General features: G+C 34.3%; 1 protein-coding gene across 5 annotated transcripts; it reads left to right on the top strand.

Annotated features, from left to right (window-relative positions):
- Nucleotides 1-8,445: 8,445 nt before the first annotated feature.
- Nucleotides 8,446-14,297, top strand: LOC120080039 (protein prenyltransferase alpha subunit repeat-containing protein 1). Of its 5 annotated transcripts, none has more exons than XM_039034579.1 (11): nucleotides 8,446-8,595; nucleotides 8,959-9,315; nucleotides 9,740-9,850; nucleotides 10,323-10,437; nucleotides 11,842-11,910; nucleotides 12,289-12,366; nucleotides 12,472-12,555; nucleotides 13,052-13,102; nucleotides 13,512-13,581; nucleotides 13,675-13,736; nucleotides 13,838-14,297. In XM_039034579.1, exons 1-11 carry the CDS (start codon nucleotides 8,513-8,515, stop codon nucleotides 13,964-13,966), a joined length of 1,209 nt encoding a protein of 402 aa, XP_038890507.1. In that variant the 5' UTR covers nucleotides 8,446-8,512; the 3' UTR covers nucleotides 13,967-14,297. The 5 variants fall into 5 exon arrangements, with proteins under 5 accessions (XP_038890507.1, XP_038890505.1, XP_038890506.1 ...); XM_039034577.1 differs by having other exon boundaries at nucleotides 13,512-13,736; nucleotides 13,838-13,917; nucleotides 14,018-14,297; XM_039034580.1 differs by having other exon boundaries at nucleotides 8,506-8,595; nucleotides 8,959-9,010; nucleotides 9,157-9,315; nucleotides 13,512-13,736.
- The last annotated feature ends 2,237 nt before the right edge of the window (nucleotides 14,298-16,534 follow it).

The following is a 16,534-nucleotide window of genomic DNA, read 5'->3' as shown; positions in this document are numbered from 1 at the left end:
AGCAACGTCTCCAAACAAGGTGCCGAAACTTACTCATTCCTCAGGGGTACTTTAGCATAGAGGGAAACTATGGGTGGATAACCGCCCCGAGTTAATCATGACCCCAAAAAATAGGAGTAATCCCCTTAAAAAATAACATAGAAACTTACTTTTACTCTACAACATGCTTTGCCTTTTTACAAGCTTTCTTTTATTTACTCTACATTTGGCTTTTACAATACAAAACAAGAGTTTGGCTAAAAAAGGTGTGCATTGCTAGGTTGAGTTTTTAGTCACATAACACTGTTGAAAAAATCGGCATGCGCAGCGGAAATGAGGATCAATTTTACTCTAATTGCACAAAATTAACATACAACCCTAAATTAATTAATTGGGTTTTTTTTTAAATATTACCTTTGAAGCTTCCGAAACTCTTCTATCTTCGCTCGATCATGAACTGGAAAACCACTAGAACTGACCTACTATCCTCTGGACTCAGAACCGGGTTGTGGGACCCGATGGATGAAGAACCCAAGAGAGAGAAAGAGATGGAAATAGAAGATGGATTTTTGGGTTTTGAATTTTTCTCAAAAAATGGTGATTTTTTCCAGCCCAAATTTAGAAAACAATTTTGGCAAAATGTCAAAAGTCTTTTATCCAAATTGAAAGCCCAAATTTATAGAAAAAAGCCATACAAAATTGCATAAAACAAATTCATAAAAACCCAACACCTCAAAATCCACTATTTAAGTGGGCTTGATGTCTCCACTATAAGCCAACACCTAGGCCACTATCTTATTAGTGGAATTATCCAACAAAAGTTTGGATTTTCCCACTAACTTTAGTCAAAGGGCAAAATAGTCATTTTGTCAAAGTCAAACTTTCACCGAAAAGTCGACATTTTGACTTTTTATATTTTTTTTCCGTGTTGACTAATTTTGACCTCCTGAGCATGAATCCGCATTAATTTTCTCAAAATTCAAATCACATTTGAATATAAGATCGGTCAAAGTTTGATTTTTCAAAGTAAAAAATCAACTCTTTGATTTTTTACATCTTTAACCATTTCCATTATTTTCGAGCTTCCGAATATGAACGTATTCATATTCTTGATATTTAAATCACGTTTAAATATTAAAGTTGTATCTTTAAACTGAAAAAACGACCATTATATCACACATACTTATCAGTTTATCTCTCTTCACCTAATTCGAATAATTCAAATTATTCTATCATATTGTTCTAAGTTTATTCCATATGAGCTAGTAGGGGAACTTAATGGACCTATAGATCATGGGCTCCAACTATCCGAGATTAGTTGGCTAAACTCTTTAGATGGAGCTAATCAACATTCGTTAACTCACGGGTCATTCCACTATAGTCCCGTAGTTGCACTCCCCTCACTATAGATATATTTGTGTCCATATGATATAACCATGATTAGCAAGCTAATCCTTCACAGGTTGTTCATAATCTCAGCTAGGTCATAAAAACCGTTTTACCCCCGAGACTACGTCTTATTCCTTAAGTTCCACTGATTCTCTAATGAACAATTGGTTTAAGGTCCAACCTATAAACCGAATCCCTCTCGGGCCAAGGAGAGGGTGGGGCCCCTTGTTCAAGACCTGGATTCAGTACTAAAATGAACAACCTATCTACTATCCCTATAACAGGTAGGAGTGAATTCTGTCTTGCACCCTATTTTTCCAGCTATCCACCTGATCTTACCCCTGAAATGGGAGGCTTATTGGGCCAACGATAATGAGCTGCCCTCACCTATGTAGATCTAAGGATAATTCCGAGTGAATAGAAGTTCATAGTTAGCTCAAGATTAAGATTAAGTTACCTAGGTCATCAATTAACGAAATAGTCAGTTTTATATATTAAACGACGTTTAGAACATTAAAAGTGACTATTTCATGGTTCAGTCTTATGTAAACTCTTTACATAGGATACCCCCAGTTTCATGTCTCCACATGAACGGTTTAGGATCACATCGTTTGTACTAACTACAAAATGGACCGCATCCATAGTGTCCCCAGAATAAGGCGTCCAATCTTATTCATATACTATAGACCATTTTGGCTATATATTTGAACTTGATCCACATTTATGTCACTACATAAAGTTCAAACTTGAACTTAATAGCCTCGGATCCTTAGTTTATTGGATTAATGAATTTAGAATTTAAATTTACTAAAGATTTTCAATAACAGCTTTATTGAACAAGAATATGATATAATCTTGTTAGATAAAGGACCTAAAGATGCATGAGAGATAAGAAATTGTATTAAAACGGGTTAAAAATCATGATTATAATCTTCAAACATCATCTCATACAAATCTAATCACAAAGAGAGTGTGTCACAACTCTTCATCATAACAAACAAACCAAAAGATAAAGCAAGGAATTCAAGCACACAAACATTGTCTGAGTATAGCGCTTAAGGACCCCATCAGATCTATACCCCACCACCAACTTAAAATGATATATTGTCTGCAATATATCTCTAATATAAGCCCAATGAAATAAAAGAGTCAAGGGAACAAAAAAACTTCCCCTGATGAAATTTTCAAGAAAGTAGTATTTGAGATGAAGTAAGAGGGTTTGCCCTTGAATTGATCTTCTTCTTTTTTAGGGGTTCCTACAAAAGCAAAATAAGAAGTTAAACTAGAAAGCAGTAAAGAAAAGTAGTAAAATTTTCACCTGGCTCCCTCCAGAAAGGGAAATTTTTTAACGTCGGTTGCTTGACGTGACCTATTTCCTTTCAAGGCATAAAAAAATTTTGGTATTTCTCTAGTCCCTTCTTAAATGAGTCGATATAGCTCGGTAAGACTATAAGGCTCTTCATCTTTTGAAGAGAACCAAATAGGTCGAATTTGTATTTTTTTTTTAATTAAGCAAAAAAGGGAAAAAGAAAGAATAAAAAAACTCAAGTGACCCAAAATGGTTGAAAGAAAGAAAAGACTCAACAAACTTTTGAGAGCTAGAGGATGAAAATAAAAAAAAAAAAATATATGAAATATTAGGCATTAGACTAGGGCGAGGTCTTTTGACCTCTAGCTCTATCACTTAGATGTCGTGGGGTTTAGGCTCGGGATCCTCCTTAGCCTCACAAACTGGAAAGCATGGTGTGATGTCCTTATCATCACTAGAAAAGTAGCACTCCACAAGAAATTCTACCTCAGAGGTACAAACAATGAGCTGCTCTAGCACGTTCTCCAATCTCTGTACAATATCAGTCAGTTGAGCAACATGGTCGGCCATGCTTTGCAGTTGAGCTTGAGTGTCCACTGAAATGGAAGAAAACTATTAGCAAGTTCATACAGTAGAAACTCCAAAGTCATATATGGGTACGAATCTCGATGAAGTGGTTCTTCCTCCTCCACCGAGTCAACATGGACTACCATGCTTTTGAGCCTTTGACAAATCCAAGGAAGAGTCTGACAATGACTCATCTGGCCTCCTAACTGAATTTACAAGCTGAGCAACAAGGTCACTCAGACTTTGCAAATTAGTTCTAGCCTTTGCCTTAGGGCAAAGACTTTCCTGTTGGAAGTGCTCAAACTTCTATTGCCTAGAGAGCTTGTCCTGTTGAAACTCAAAACTGTTGTCAACAAGCTCCATAATCAAAGCCTTTAAAGACTTACCTAAACTAGACGATTGAGCATAGGTCTTAGGTTGGGTGCTGTGAAATCTTGGCTATTCAAGCTTTGTTGTCATCCTGAGTGTCAATGGTCAAAGAACTCCTTCCACCTAGGATGGTGAGAATCATGGTTCAAATGACCATAATACCCCTCTTCGGTGAATCCTAGTGATGTTGGGATCCACTGCAATCTCAAGCATGCTTGTGTAGGGTGTCCCTCGAGTAGGCAACTCTTGTAAACCTTTGCTTGTTGCAAACTCCTTCCCATCACATGGCCAACCAAGGAGGTTAACTCGATAATTCGACAGTGAAGCCCACTTACCTCATCGTCAGGACCTGCAACTTGGCTTTCAAACATCCAAGATCAATTCAGAAATTCGGTCATGCTTAACTGACACAAACATAAAACAAATCAAAGCAAAAAAAACTTTACCTAAAAATTAACTAATTGACTTCCTCGGCAACCATCTCTCTGCCTATCTAATTGGTTAGATCTCTAACTAATTAGCTTCCTCGGCAATGACGCCATTTGAAGGAATGAAAGAATGGGTGTCGTAAACCATCTCTCTGCCTATCAAATAATATTTATAATCTCGCAGACTAACTATCTACACTAACTAGTAGTACAAGTGGCAAGTTTAGGTCGAATCATAGGGAAACAAAGAATATTAGTTCCTCAAAGCACATTTTTTAGTTAAAGTGGTAAATTTGGGGGGGAGGATGGGGGTTGGAAATGCATAGAAAATAAACTGCAAAAAAGTAAAGATAGAAATGCAATTAAATAAAACAACCTAGCTTAGAGGATTGGAATTGCCCAATGTAACCTTAATCATTGAATTGTCTAAATATAATTTTACCTTCTTGACTATGTCTAACCCAATTGTTAGAAATCTAACCAATGGTCTCAATTACCTAATTAGCTAAACATGCTAGATGAATCCATACTAAATGTGATTAACCAACTGCATTATGCTTTAGAGCTTACGCTAGGATGAACATTTAATTTCCATCGTCTAATTACATATTCAATATGGTTTCCCCTAGGTCAACAAGAAAAATACTCTTCATTGTTGACAAAAAAAAATGCAAGTCTATCTAACCTATTGCTTCTCAAGGATTAACCCACAATTACATGTTATATATTACTAGTTAATTCAAAAGTATTCAAATCACATAATAAAGCATTAGCTATCAATCAATAACAAAATCATGTCATTCATAAACATTAAAAATCAGAATGAAACCCATAGTCAAGACGAAAGATTACATTCAAACAAATTCCCAAGAGTTACATTGTTCCAAAATCGTCTAAACTAGAAAATAGCTAGAACTTACCTTCCCATGGAGGTGGAGAGGACAAATTTCAGTATTGTTCCATTAATTACATAAGAGAAAGGAAGAAAAATACAAGTGGAAGAGAGAAAAGTGGAAGAAATTCGGTTGGGAACCAAATGAGAGGTGATAAATTGCCTTAAAAATCAAAGAAGGTCATTTATACAAGTTGCGCAGCATCGTGGAACTTGGGATAGCACTGTGGAGCCCTTGTCAAAGCATAAGTCTGGCAGCATCGTAATGTTGCGTGCAACGCTCGAGGTCGTGCATGCCTCTAACCTTGCTATCAAAGTACGTAGCATCACGACACCATAGAGTAGCATCGCGATGCTGTCTTCATTTTCTCCAAAATAGCATTCTCTTCCTTTGAGCGTAACATTACGCTATGTAGAGCGTTGCAATGTTCTCCTCGGGGGCATTTTGATCATTTTACATCCTTTGAAGCCCATATGCTCAATTTCACTCCTAATTGCTCCAAATTAACCTCAAACAGCCCAGAATGGTCGATTCTACCTCCCAGGCACCCAAAACCTGTAAAAACACTAAAAAAAACACATTAAACACAGTACAACCTCGAATTAAGTGAAACAAGATAACACATTTTCGGTGTTACCACATGGGTAGTATCATATTGTGGAGTACATCTAGATTGGATGTTGTGACTAATCCAAGCTTCATTTCTATCATCCTCTAGGTTACATGGTTTAATATTCTCATCTAGTGAAGACAGGATGGGAATATTATGTGTTGGAATGGTTGCAAACCCAAAGTTTTGACTGGTTGGAATGGTTTGAATTGTTGGATTGCGCTGCTGGTACATATTATCTGTGTCTACTTCATGACTTTCAGGAGGTGTAACTGATACAAACAAGACGTTCGAGATGCATCACTCCCTTTTAAAAAAAAAGTTAAGGTCTTCATTGTTGACTATGTCAATTGGGGGAGCTTGGACCAATAGATTGTAACAACATTTGATGTGTATATCAAACATATCTGAATTGATATTCAGTCATTGGTGCAAAATACTCACTAATTCACTACAAGTTATATCATTTCCAACCTTCAGACCATTCATATGCCCCCAACATAATTGCTTCCGGACTGATCCCATTCACCACCAAATCATACAAAGATACGAAATAGTGTCATTGATCTGTAATCAGAAAATTGACAATTGGATTCGAATTGCTATTAAAGTAATTGATTGCCTTGTAAGTAGTAAGCGATCACTCAGTAAGTAATAAATGATCGCCAAGTAAGTAATAAGTGATTGCCTATATTAATTTAAGCAATCATTTAGTTGTATATAAGTGATCGTTTACATAATACTAAATGATCGCTTACATTATGGTGAGCGATCTTCTATCTTTATGAAAGCGATCCTGGAGGAAGAATATTTCATAAACACTTACATTCTCTGACGAGCAATCTTGCTCTATACCCAAAGACAAAATGAACTGAACGAAGATGAAAGAGATCAACAATGAGAATGTTGGATTGAAACTCTGAGAAAACAATGGGAGAAGAAGTTGGAAGTTCAAAATAAGGTGAATAACTGAGAGTGACCTTCCATTACTTATCCCATTCTTGTTATCAATTGTATTCAATGCTGTTGGTAGAATGTTAGTTGAGAATAAATGCTTTGGTGGAATATTAGTATTGCATTGAATACATATGTTATTAATCGCTGAAGAAATCATTGAAAGAGAAAGAAGATAAGGAAAAATGTACAAAATGCCCAAAACGCTTTTTCTATGATTGACCTCTTTTTAAAAACTTGTTTGTTATTGATACTTTTGGCATGTGAAATACCACTTTTATCCTTGATATTAATGCTCTCTTCTCTCCCTTGTATTACCTACGTCTCTTTTGCTCTTCCCTTCCAACAACAACAAAATGAAATTTCAAAGTCATTTAAAACTAAAGATACTTTAACATTTTGCTTACGTTATAAGCATCGTTGGAAAGAACACAAAAAATTGTTTGAAAATGAGTGTTCGTTTAGTTAAAACGAAGTTGTATCAACAAAGATATGACAAAGACAAAATTATCGTTTGTGTAGAAAAAGTATGTGTTCACTGACACATCAATATATACGATCGCTCACATTAGCATAAGCAATCGCTTACATCAGCATATGTGATCACTCACATCAACATACGTGATCGCTCCAGTTTTCGTTTTGCAATTTTGTTTTGTTCATATTTTCATAGATATAATTCCCTTTTTGCTAAATGCCCACTCGTTTTTATACTGTTTTTCATGTTCTTTCCAACTATGCATGTAAACTCAATAAAAACTTAAATAATCTTTGGCTTTATTATCTAAAGGTAAATTTTATCTAAGTTTAAATGTTATGATGTAATTTATATTCATTATTCTTTTAGCATTTTTTTCTCAATTTATAAGCATAATCAGAAATAACATGAAAAAACGTATGAAAATGAGTGATCATTTAGCTAAAACGGAGTTGTATCGATGAAAATATAACAAAAACAAAATTGGAAAGTAGTTGCCCTCCATGAGGTCAGTAATCACCCACCATGATGTAAGCGATCGCCTACCATGACGTCAACGATCGCCCCCTTTTCTGCACGAACAATAGTTTTGTTTTTGTCATATCTTTGTCGATACAGCTACGTTTTAGCTAAACGACCACTCGTTTTCATATTTTTTTTGTGTTCTTTCCGATTATGCTTGTATATTGAGCAAAATGCTAAAAAATCATGAATACAAATGGGATTATAACATTTAAACTTAGATAAAATTTAATTTTAGAGTAATAAGTTGTCATTTAGTAAAAACAAATTATATCAATGAAGATATGACCAAAGCAAATTTGCAAAAAGAAAAGTGAGTGATCGCGTAAGCTAATGTAAGCAATTACATACGCTGATGTCAACAATCGTTTACGTTGATGCCAGCAATTGCATATGCTAATGTAAATGATCACGTACATTGATGTCAGAGATCGTATATGCTGATATCGGCGATCGCACACTTTTTCTACGAAACTATAATTTTGTTTTGTCATATCTTTATCGATTCAACTCCATTTTAACTAAATGACCACTTATTTTCATAGGATTTTTCACATTTTATCAACCATGCTTATAAAATAAACAAAATGTTAAAGCATCTTTAGTTTTAAATGACTTTGAATTGTTGTTTTGTTGTTGGAAGGGAAAAGCAAAAGAGACATTGGTAATATAAGAGAAGAGATAATTTAATATTGAAGGCAAAAGTGGTGTTTCACATGTCAAAAACGTCAATAACAAGTTTTTATAAAGGTGTCGGTCATAGAAAAGTTTTTACTTTTTGGGTCATTTTGTACAATTTTTCATAAAATAGGCTGATTGAGTAAAAGTTTTAAATTTAAGGATAAATTTGGTATTTCACATGATAAAAAGGTTCATAGTAATAAATATTATTAGCAATTGGTCAATGGTAAAAAAGTTTATTATTATTATTATTTTGGGGTATTTTATGAAATTTTCCGTATACATGGTCTTTGCTTTCAAATCTCTCTCAAGGCAGACAAAAGAAACACAAAAATGGCTGAAAATACTGATTTTGAAGCGAAAGCCGCGGATTTGCTGAGCCAGTTCGAACGAATTTTACAATCTGACCCTCTGATGTAAGTATCCAATTACAAAAGTTAGATTTTCCTTTGTTAGAGTTTGATTTCACCGAAAATTCTTGTAATTTATCGTCTCATGATGAGGAAAAAACCTTTTGTTAGTTATGGTCTTAAGATCGTCGTAGCGGAATACAAAATTAACGTCTAGTTACAGTTATAGTTGTAGAGAAGTTTCATTTTGTTGAAATTGGGAAATTATCCTATTGACAAGTTCTGATACTCCACAGATTCGAAACCAAATTTGTTCGATCATGGAGATAGCATTTCTTTGAATACTAGTACATAATTTTTGTTGTTCGAGTCTTGTCATATTTGGTTATTGATTGACCTTCTTTCTGCCCTACTATTGCATGAATCCAGCGATGAGATTGGATTTGTACATCCATCCCAGTTTGTCAAATTGAATGAAGAGGTAGGCAACTCTAAAAGTGCTACCTCTGGAATTACGGGGAACGAAAATTCAGATTTTTGGCTACAAGATCATAAGTTAGGCATATCAACGCAAATCCTTCATCCTTTGTATATAGCAACTAGAGACTCATTTATGGCTGCTACTAGGAAATATAGGAGCTCTTGCAACCAAGATGATCAAACTGTGGCTGGAAATTCTTCATGTGGATTATCAAATTCATTGAACATTGTTGAAAGTGATGTCATGAAGTATAGCAGGGCTCTTTTGTTGCTGAGCTGCGATTTTGGCACTGCTTGGAATTCAAGGTTTTTGCTTGTTTCTTATTTGGTTTACCTTTTCCCAATGTTGAAATGCTAATTATTTATTATAATTATTTTATTGTCTATCACCATGTCCTACTTCCCTTTTTAAGAGTTTAGTTCTAAATTTGGAAGTATAAATCCAAGTGTTCAACTACTAGTTTGTTACAAGCAATTCACTTTAGGAGCAAAAGATAGTATGCCCTAGCCTATCGGTGAAAGATCTGTTGCTTATTTAAATGGAAGGACCATGGCTTATTTTAGAATGGAATAAGAAACATCAAACTTATATTGGTAACAGTAGTTATTCCAAAATTAAACCAAAGAACCGGGCCTCCTTTGGTTTAGAAATTTCATTGACTTGCTATCTCGTGGTGTAAATTGGAATAGGAACCATCTCTTCTGATTGTACCATGTATATAACCTGCAGGAAATTCATATTGTCAAAGAAACAAAATCTCTCGATGTATTTGGATGAACTCCTCTTGTCAAAGCTTGTACTTTCATATTTCCCCAAGAGTGAACAAGCATGGAGCCATAGGTATGGATTCAGAAATTGTTGCAAGTTTATCATGTTTGTGGATGGGATATTATTACCCTTCAGGCACTCTAATTGGGGATAGTTTTATTAATAAGAAACCCAACCCTTTTCTTTATGGCTGCATTTTATAGGCTTCAATTCTTTTACAATAAACAAATTTTCTTTATTCCTTGAAGGAGTTGCTGCATTGGTATATCGTAGGGTTTTTTTGCTTTATCAAAATGTTTTTAAGCTTGTACTGTTTAATGATACAGAATGAGTGGGACAAAGTTTTTGAGATGACCAAATTTTATCATTCCTCATGGTGTTCCCTTATCTAATTTGTTCTTTAATCATCCTCCTTTTGTATTTAGTTCTAATTGTGGAATATTTTTGCAAGCTTATGTAGGGAATGCGATATTTTGTGTATTATTTTTTACAACCTCGATAAAATAATAATAATAATGATGAGTTTCCTAATTTTCTTAAAAAGATTAAGCACGTCAGTTCTTGGCAGGCGGTGGGTGATCAAGCTGCTTGTGGAAAAAGGCTATACTGTAGAAGAAATTTTGAAGAAAGAATCTGAGCTAGTGGAAAGAATAGCTGAGGTTCAAGGACCTGCATATTACTAAAATTTGGAGGTTCACTTAACTTTCTTTGTAAAGTGAATCTGTATGACATGCATTCTGTTTATTGCTGTTCCTCTGGAGGATTATTCATAGACTTCACAATGACTTCCAATTTAAGATTGAGCCATTACTTTTTTCCTCTAACTTTTAATTTTAATCAAACATGGAACAAGGGCTGTAAAAGATCACACTCAACATAGGATGCTAAAAACTCAACTAAAGAGCTCCCACTGAAAGCATGTTTTTTTTTTGGGCTTCAGTTTCAAAGACTTTATGTAATTATTCTCTTGGTAACATTTTACTTAGTTGGAAACCTTCCTTTAGTGGGGTTTTCGTGGGCTTGCTTATTTATATGCCTTGTATCATTTCATTCTTTCTCAATGGAAGCAAATGTTCTAATATATAACTCAACTAAAGAGCTCCCAGAACTTGGAAATTGATTGGCATGGAATTTTATCTTTCCTAATTTTATCATTCCCTGTCAACCCCTACTCAATAATATGGAGAAATGCAAAGTTTATTTAGGAATAGCTGCCCTAGCGATGAAGTCAGTCTTGTGGCAGACTTCTTTGCTATTAAGTTGGGCATTTGACTTGAAAGGAATAGTAGAATCTTTAGAAGGGTTGAGAGATCGGGAGAGGAGTTTCAGGAGGCAATTAGATTAATTCTGTCTTTGTGAGTGTTTGTTGATCAGACTTTTATTATGCAAGTATCCACTCAGATTTCACCTGCAATTTTACTAAAAATCCCCACAACAAACAGAAAACTAGTGAAAAATGTACTGTTCTGTTGAGACAGCTGGAAGCATTCAGAATTTTTGGTCTCTCCCTTGAAGGTCCCAGTCCCAGTTGGAGTAGAAGTGTTACTGAATGATCACAGTAGGAGTAGCTGCTGTTTATTAGGTGGGGAATTCTTGGATGATCTTTCCTCCACCTCAGTTCGCTTCAAGGGGTTGGGCCTTCCACCTGAAGGACTTTGGGTTGTCCTTTGGCTTGCCTAGATACCTGGATGAGCGGCTACTTGAGATGCTAAATGGTTGCCTTCTAAAGAGCAAAGCTAGAATTTTGAGGAAGTGTGCTGCTCATGCCTTCTAGAGGTCCTAAATGGTTGGTATTTAAGAGCCTTTCCCCTAGGCTGTTAAACTGCAAACAGATACATCACTGGGGTCTAATAAATTGCCGGGCTTGGTCGTTTCATAGCAGAGTTCTAGATTTTAGATCTGTAAGTCTTGTTAAATTCTTGCCGAAAGATGCTTATTTATTTTGAACTCTTTTTGCATGCTGCAATTATGTTCGAACAATAGATTGTCACTGATCCCTTGTTACTACCATACTGTAACAGTAGGAACTTTGTCTCATCTAAGTCAATTTCATTATGGTGTAGATGTCAAAAATGAATTATCGTGCGTGGAATCATCGACGCTGGTTAGTTTCTTACATGTCAAGAGAACAGGTGGGATTTTCTTCTTTTTTCTTGTTTGACATCTCTGAGTCTGGGGTATACCATTTGTTATTGTAAGACATTTGCATAGAATTGAGGGTGGTCCTGTATCCATGAGTCATGCAGCCCCCTTGGCCGAAAATGAATTAATTGACCCCTTCAAAATTGAAAAATGGCAAGTAATTATTGGATGAAAAAGAGAATTTGCATGGGAATTCCAAGAATTGCCAATCTATTAGCACATGTCAAGATTTCTAATTCTTCACACATTTGGTATAGTAAGGTACAGCATGCACCTTCTGTAGGGATTATTATCTTGTTTGCGAAAAATGTTTTTCTGGGCTCAATTGCATTGTTCTTATGGGTGACTCCAAAAACATCTGTCTTCAGGCATTGAATGCGTTAGAGGAAACCAGAAAATGGGCAGCATTGCATGTTGCTGACAATTGTTGCTTCCACTATCGTCGAGTGAGTTCTGTAAACTGCTGAATGATCTTAAAATGCTCAAATTATTTCAAAATGTCAGAAAGTTCCGATGACTAAGTTCTTTTCCTTTTCTTTTTTCCCCTCCAGCGGCTTATGCTCAAAATTTTAGCGGAATCAACTTGCACAGAAATGAGTTCTGGTTTCAATATTGACATTTATCAAGTGTGGAAGGTAAATTTGTCTATAGATGTTATTTTAGTAATCCCAAAATCCAACTCTCTGTTAGTCAATCAATACCATTATTAAAAGGATCATGTTCAGCCTTTTAAATTTTACTATAATGACTAGAATTGAAATCCGTTACTTTCTCTTGAATAGAATTTTAATGCTGTTAAATCTCAACATTTTCGTGTATTCATGCTTTTGATACTTACATTACTTCTGCATGAACTTTTTCACTGATGCTAGCACACATGAATCTTTTTATTCTATTTTTCCGAACACTTGAGTTCTCTGTCTCTCTTGGAGTAAATTCCTGTTTATTAGAGTTGGACGTTTGAATGTTCTTGAGATCTGTGAGCTTACAGTAGCAGAAAAGTAATAAATAGTAAGCCTAGGAAGGTTCTCTATAACAAGTGCCTGTTTTTGCTGCGTTTAAGATGATCTTTAATTGTCTTATCCATTTTCGACTGGCTTGTTAAGGTCTTGCTAATTGTTATATTGAAAGGAAGAGCTTGATTGGGATGAAATGCTGATAAAGCGATATATTGGAAGAGAGGTACACACTTCTCTCTCTCGATCTGTTTCTGTTGGGGGTAGGGGGGTATTATTTCTTTGGGTCAATTAGAATTTAGAAATGACTATGAGCTGGACACTCAGGTGATTGATTTCATAGATATTCAATTGGAGGAGAATATATTCAGAGTAAGCTGCTGAAGGGTCAATTTACTTTGTTGCTTGATATACCCCTCTTCAGTCTAGTTCCTCTAGTCCTAACTTGCAGTAGTATCTGGATCAACCTAAGTACACTTTTTACATATGATCTGCACTTTGGCTAGATGGTTTATGAATGGTTGAGAGCATTTTATTCTTCCCGATGTGTTCCTTTTCAATTTTAAAGAGTTTGAAACTTTGTTGCTGGCAGTTTGATCCTCTTTGTTTTCCTTGCATGATATCAATTCTGACAGGCTTTGTGGATTCACCGTCGATTCCTTTCGGTGTGTTGGATGAGACATTTTGCAACTGATCACAAAATTTGTGAGCAAGGGGGGGGAATAAAAATTGACATCCCTTTCTTTATAGAAAATGAATTAAATCTTGTGAATTCCTGCTCATTTATCTCGAATGTAGACTTTGGGGATTTTCAAGCACAAGCAACATGTTCTGGTGCATATCTCTTGTGGTTGATCAAGGTGAAATTCAATTATTCTGAATCAACGTCTTCATTTACTTTTATTAATCCAGGCTTTTTACCCAAATTGCTCGACTGATTCCTCCATTTTTTATGCTTCAGAATTGTCCAAAGTCAAAAGTGGATGAGAAGCTTAGAACATACAATTTGAAAACTCTGCTTAATAAGGCATGCCCAGAAAGGTATGCCCTTTGGGACTCTTTAATTGACTCCATTGAAAGCTCTAATTAATGTGTTCGAAAATTGATCTCAACTTTGACTTCATTCCTTTCCCAACTGTAGTAATTCTTGCTGCAATGTTAACTTATAAACTGTCGTGAAATGGCGGATTGGTTTCAATTGATATCGTAATAGATATCAAAAAAGTGAAACCATGTAGACTTTGGCAAATGAGTTTTGAGATGGAGAGATGAGAAAACATCATATTGCAAGTATTGTTGTTTCTGTAAACTGGGAAGACAGATTGTTTATTTTCTCTGTTGCATCAAGTAAAAATGTCATCCTGTCCAGAAAATAAATAGATGATGATAATATAAACTAAGGCTCTTGTCTTTTATTAGAAGTTTTGAGTTTTACTCTCTTTTTTACCACTTTCCCATGTCTTGTCCTTTCAGTGTTGACCATCTTTTTCTTTTTCTCCACCCTTCTATTCTCTCTGTTGCACCTTTATGACTCCTCTCTCCTTCTATTAGATCTTCAATATCCCCAACTAAATATTGATTTCAAAAAAAAATTATTCATTTAGATCTCGCTTGGTAAGGATTTGGTTTTTGAAAATTAAGTCTATAGATACTACTTCTAAGTTCTACCCCTAAATTTCCTTATCTACTTTCTACCCATGGTTTTAAAAACCAAATCAAAATTTGAAAACTAAAAAATGTAGGCCCCATTTGGTAATCATTTTATTTTTTGTTTTTTATTTTTGAAAATTAAGCCTACTTTTTACCAATGATTTAAAAAACCAAGCCAAATTTTGGGAACTTAGAAAAGTAGCTTTTAAATACTTGTTTTTGTTTTTGAAATTTGATCAAGAATTCAACTAGTATACTTAAGAAGGATGCAGATCATTGTAAGAAATAGAGAGGAATTAGGCTTAATTTTCAAAAACAAAATAGTTATCAAATGGAGCCGGAGTTTTTATAAACTTATTTTTGTTTTTGGAATTTGACTAAAAATTCAACCTATAATAAATATGCAGATCATGGTAAGAAATGAGTAGGAAATAAGTTTAATTTTAAAAAACAAAATGGTTATCAAACGGAGTCTTAATTTTTTAAATTGCATGTTTTAATCCACAATCGTTGCCTATAGTTGCTTCTTGTTTCGATTTAGCATTTAATTGCGGTTCTATTAAAAGCTTTTTTAGTATAACAGTCTGAGGTGGAGTGATTTAAACTTCTAATTTTTTTAAGTTAAGAATGTGTGTCTTGTGCCATTAGAACTATATTTATGCTCGTGTTATGGTGCCATTAGAACTATATTTATGCTCGTGTTATGGTTAACCTTCAATAAATGAAAGAAAAGTAATGGAAAATGCTGTTGCATCATTCTTGTCTCCTAACCATGGCATGCATGATTTTGTTTGTTTGTTTTGATTTTTGTAAATGATTACCCTTTTGATTATTCATTTATTGTTTTATTTTATTAAGGCATTGCTTTGATTAACGCATCACAAAGTTGTTCCGTGGATATTTATGTACTAAAAGTTTTAAATAGAAGGATTTGGTATCGATATATGAAGTCAATCAAGTATTTCGAGGTTTAAATCTTATTTTGTTCATCTCAGGAGAAGAAAAAATAAACCTTATTTGTTCCTTCGGATTTTTATATTTATTTTGTTTAAATTTTTAAGTCTTTGTTTGAGAACCATTTGTTTTTTTTTATTTTTAACTTTAATTTTCAAATATAAAAAATCAAATGGTTAGAAGTGGGTCTAAATATTTGACCTTATGAATTTTGAATTTGTTTAGAATATTACACATGTATGATGCATTGGGGGTAATAGCTTGAATTTATAGATATTTTAAAATAGTATAGATATTTTAACTATTTGGTTATGCTAGGTGACATTTTTTTACCAATGTGTGGGTAGGGGATCAACTTCTGATCTCACAGATTGATAGTGCATACTTAATGACGGTTGAGATATGTATTTTGGCATGTGACATCTAACATTTTATCTTAAATGTTAAATTTTGTATACAATATCGAGAAAACTAAATAAGAATACTAATAATGGAATTTCTAAAATGTCTATTTTGTTATTAAATATGTCTATTTTGACTTTAATTATTAGTTACTAAATATAGTAAAAGTTGTTAAAACTAAAACTTATATTATAATTAAGGGTCTACTGCACAGATAGCAATTATGCCCCAAGTATAAACAAATTTAACAGATATGACACAAAATTAGTGTCAGGCATTTGGGAAGACCATAAAAGCCCAATCTTCAGCCCACAGTCGATTTATAACTTCTAAACGGTCCAAACTTTAGTTCAGTCTCACATTTCATAAATTATTGGCAAAAGGAAATGTCTCCTTCCTTCATTGTGGTTATAATTGATAACTTCAATTACTGATAATATGCTACCAGTGATCTCACTGATAATGATATAAAATCGATTGTATGCTATCAATGATATCACTAATAGTATCGCTTGATAACTTTTATTTAATCATATTTAGTTCACTAGTATATTTAACATATGAGATAATTTATTTTAAGTTGCGAGTTCAGTAATCTTACAAATATAATCTTCTAAAGTTCACGATGCTTTTGAGATAAGCTTATTACAGA

This window comes from Benincasa hispida, chromosome 6 (genome assembly GCF_009727055.1).
Source record: "Benincasa hispida cultivar B227 chromosome 6, ASM972705v1, whole genome shotgun sequence".
Lineage (NCBI taxonomy): Eukaryota > Viridiplantae > Streptophyta > Magnoliopsida > Cucurbitales > Cucurbitaceae > Benincasa > Benincasa hispida.
The sequence above is the reverse complement of the archived record's forward strand: the minus strand, read 5'-3'. Positions and strand labels throughout refer to the sequence as shown.

Bases quoted from the DNA above. Each gene is read 5' to 3' on its own strand.
- LOC120080039 (XM_039034576.1), top strand. From the start codon at position 8,513: ATGGCTGAAAATACTGATTTTGAAGCGAAAGCCGCGGATTTGCTGAGC. The intron at 9,851-10,322 runs GTATGGATTCAG...TTTCTTAAAAAG, and splicing joins GAACAAGCATGGAGCCATAG to ATTAAGCACGTCAGTTCTTG. The intron at 11,911-12,288 runs GTGGGATTTTCT...ATCTGTCTTCAG, and splicing joins CTTACATGTCAAGAGAACAG to GCATTGAATGCGTTAGAGGA.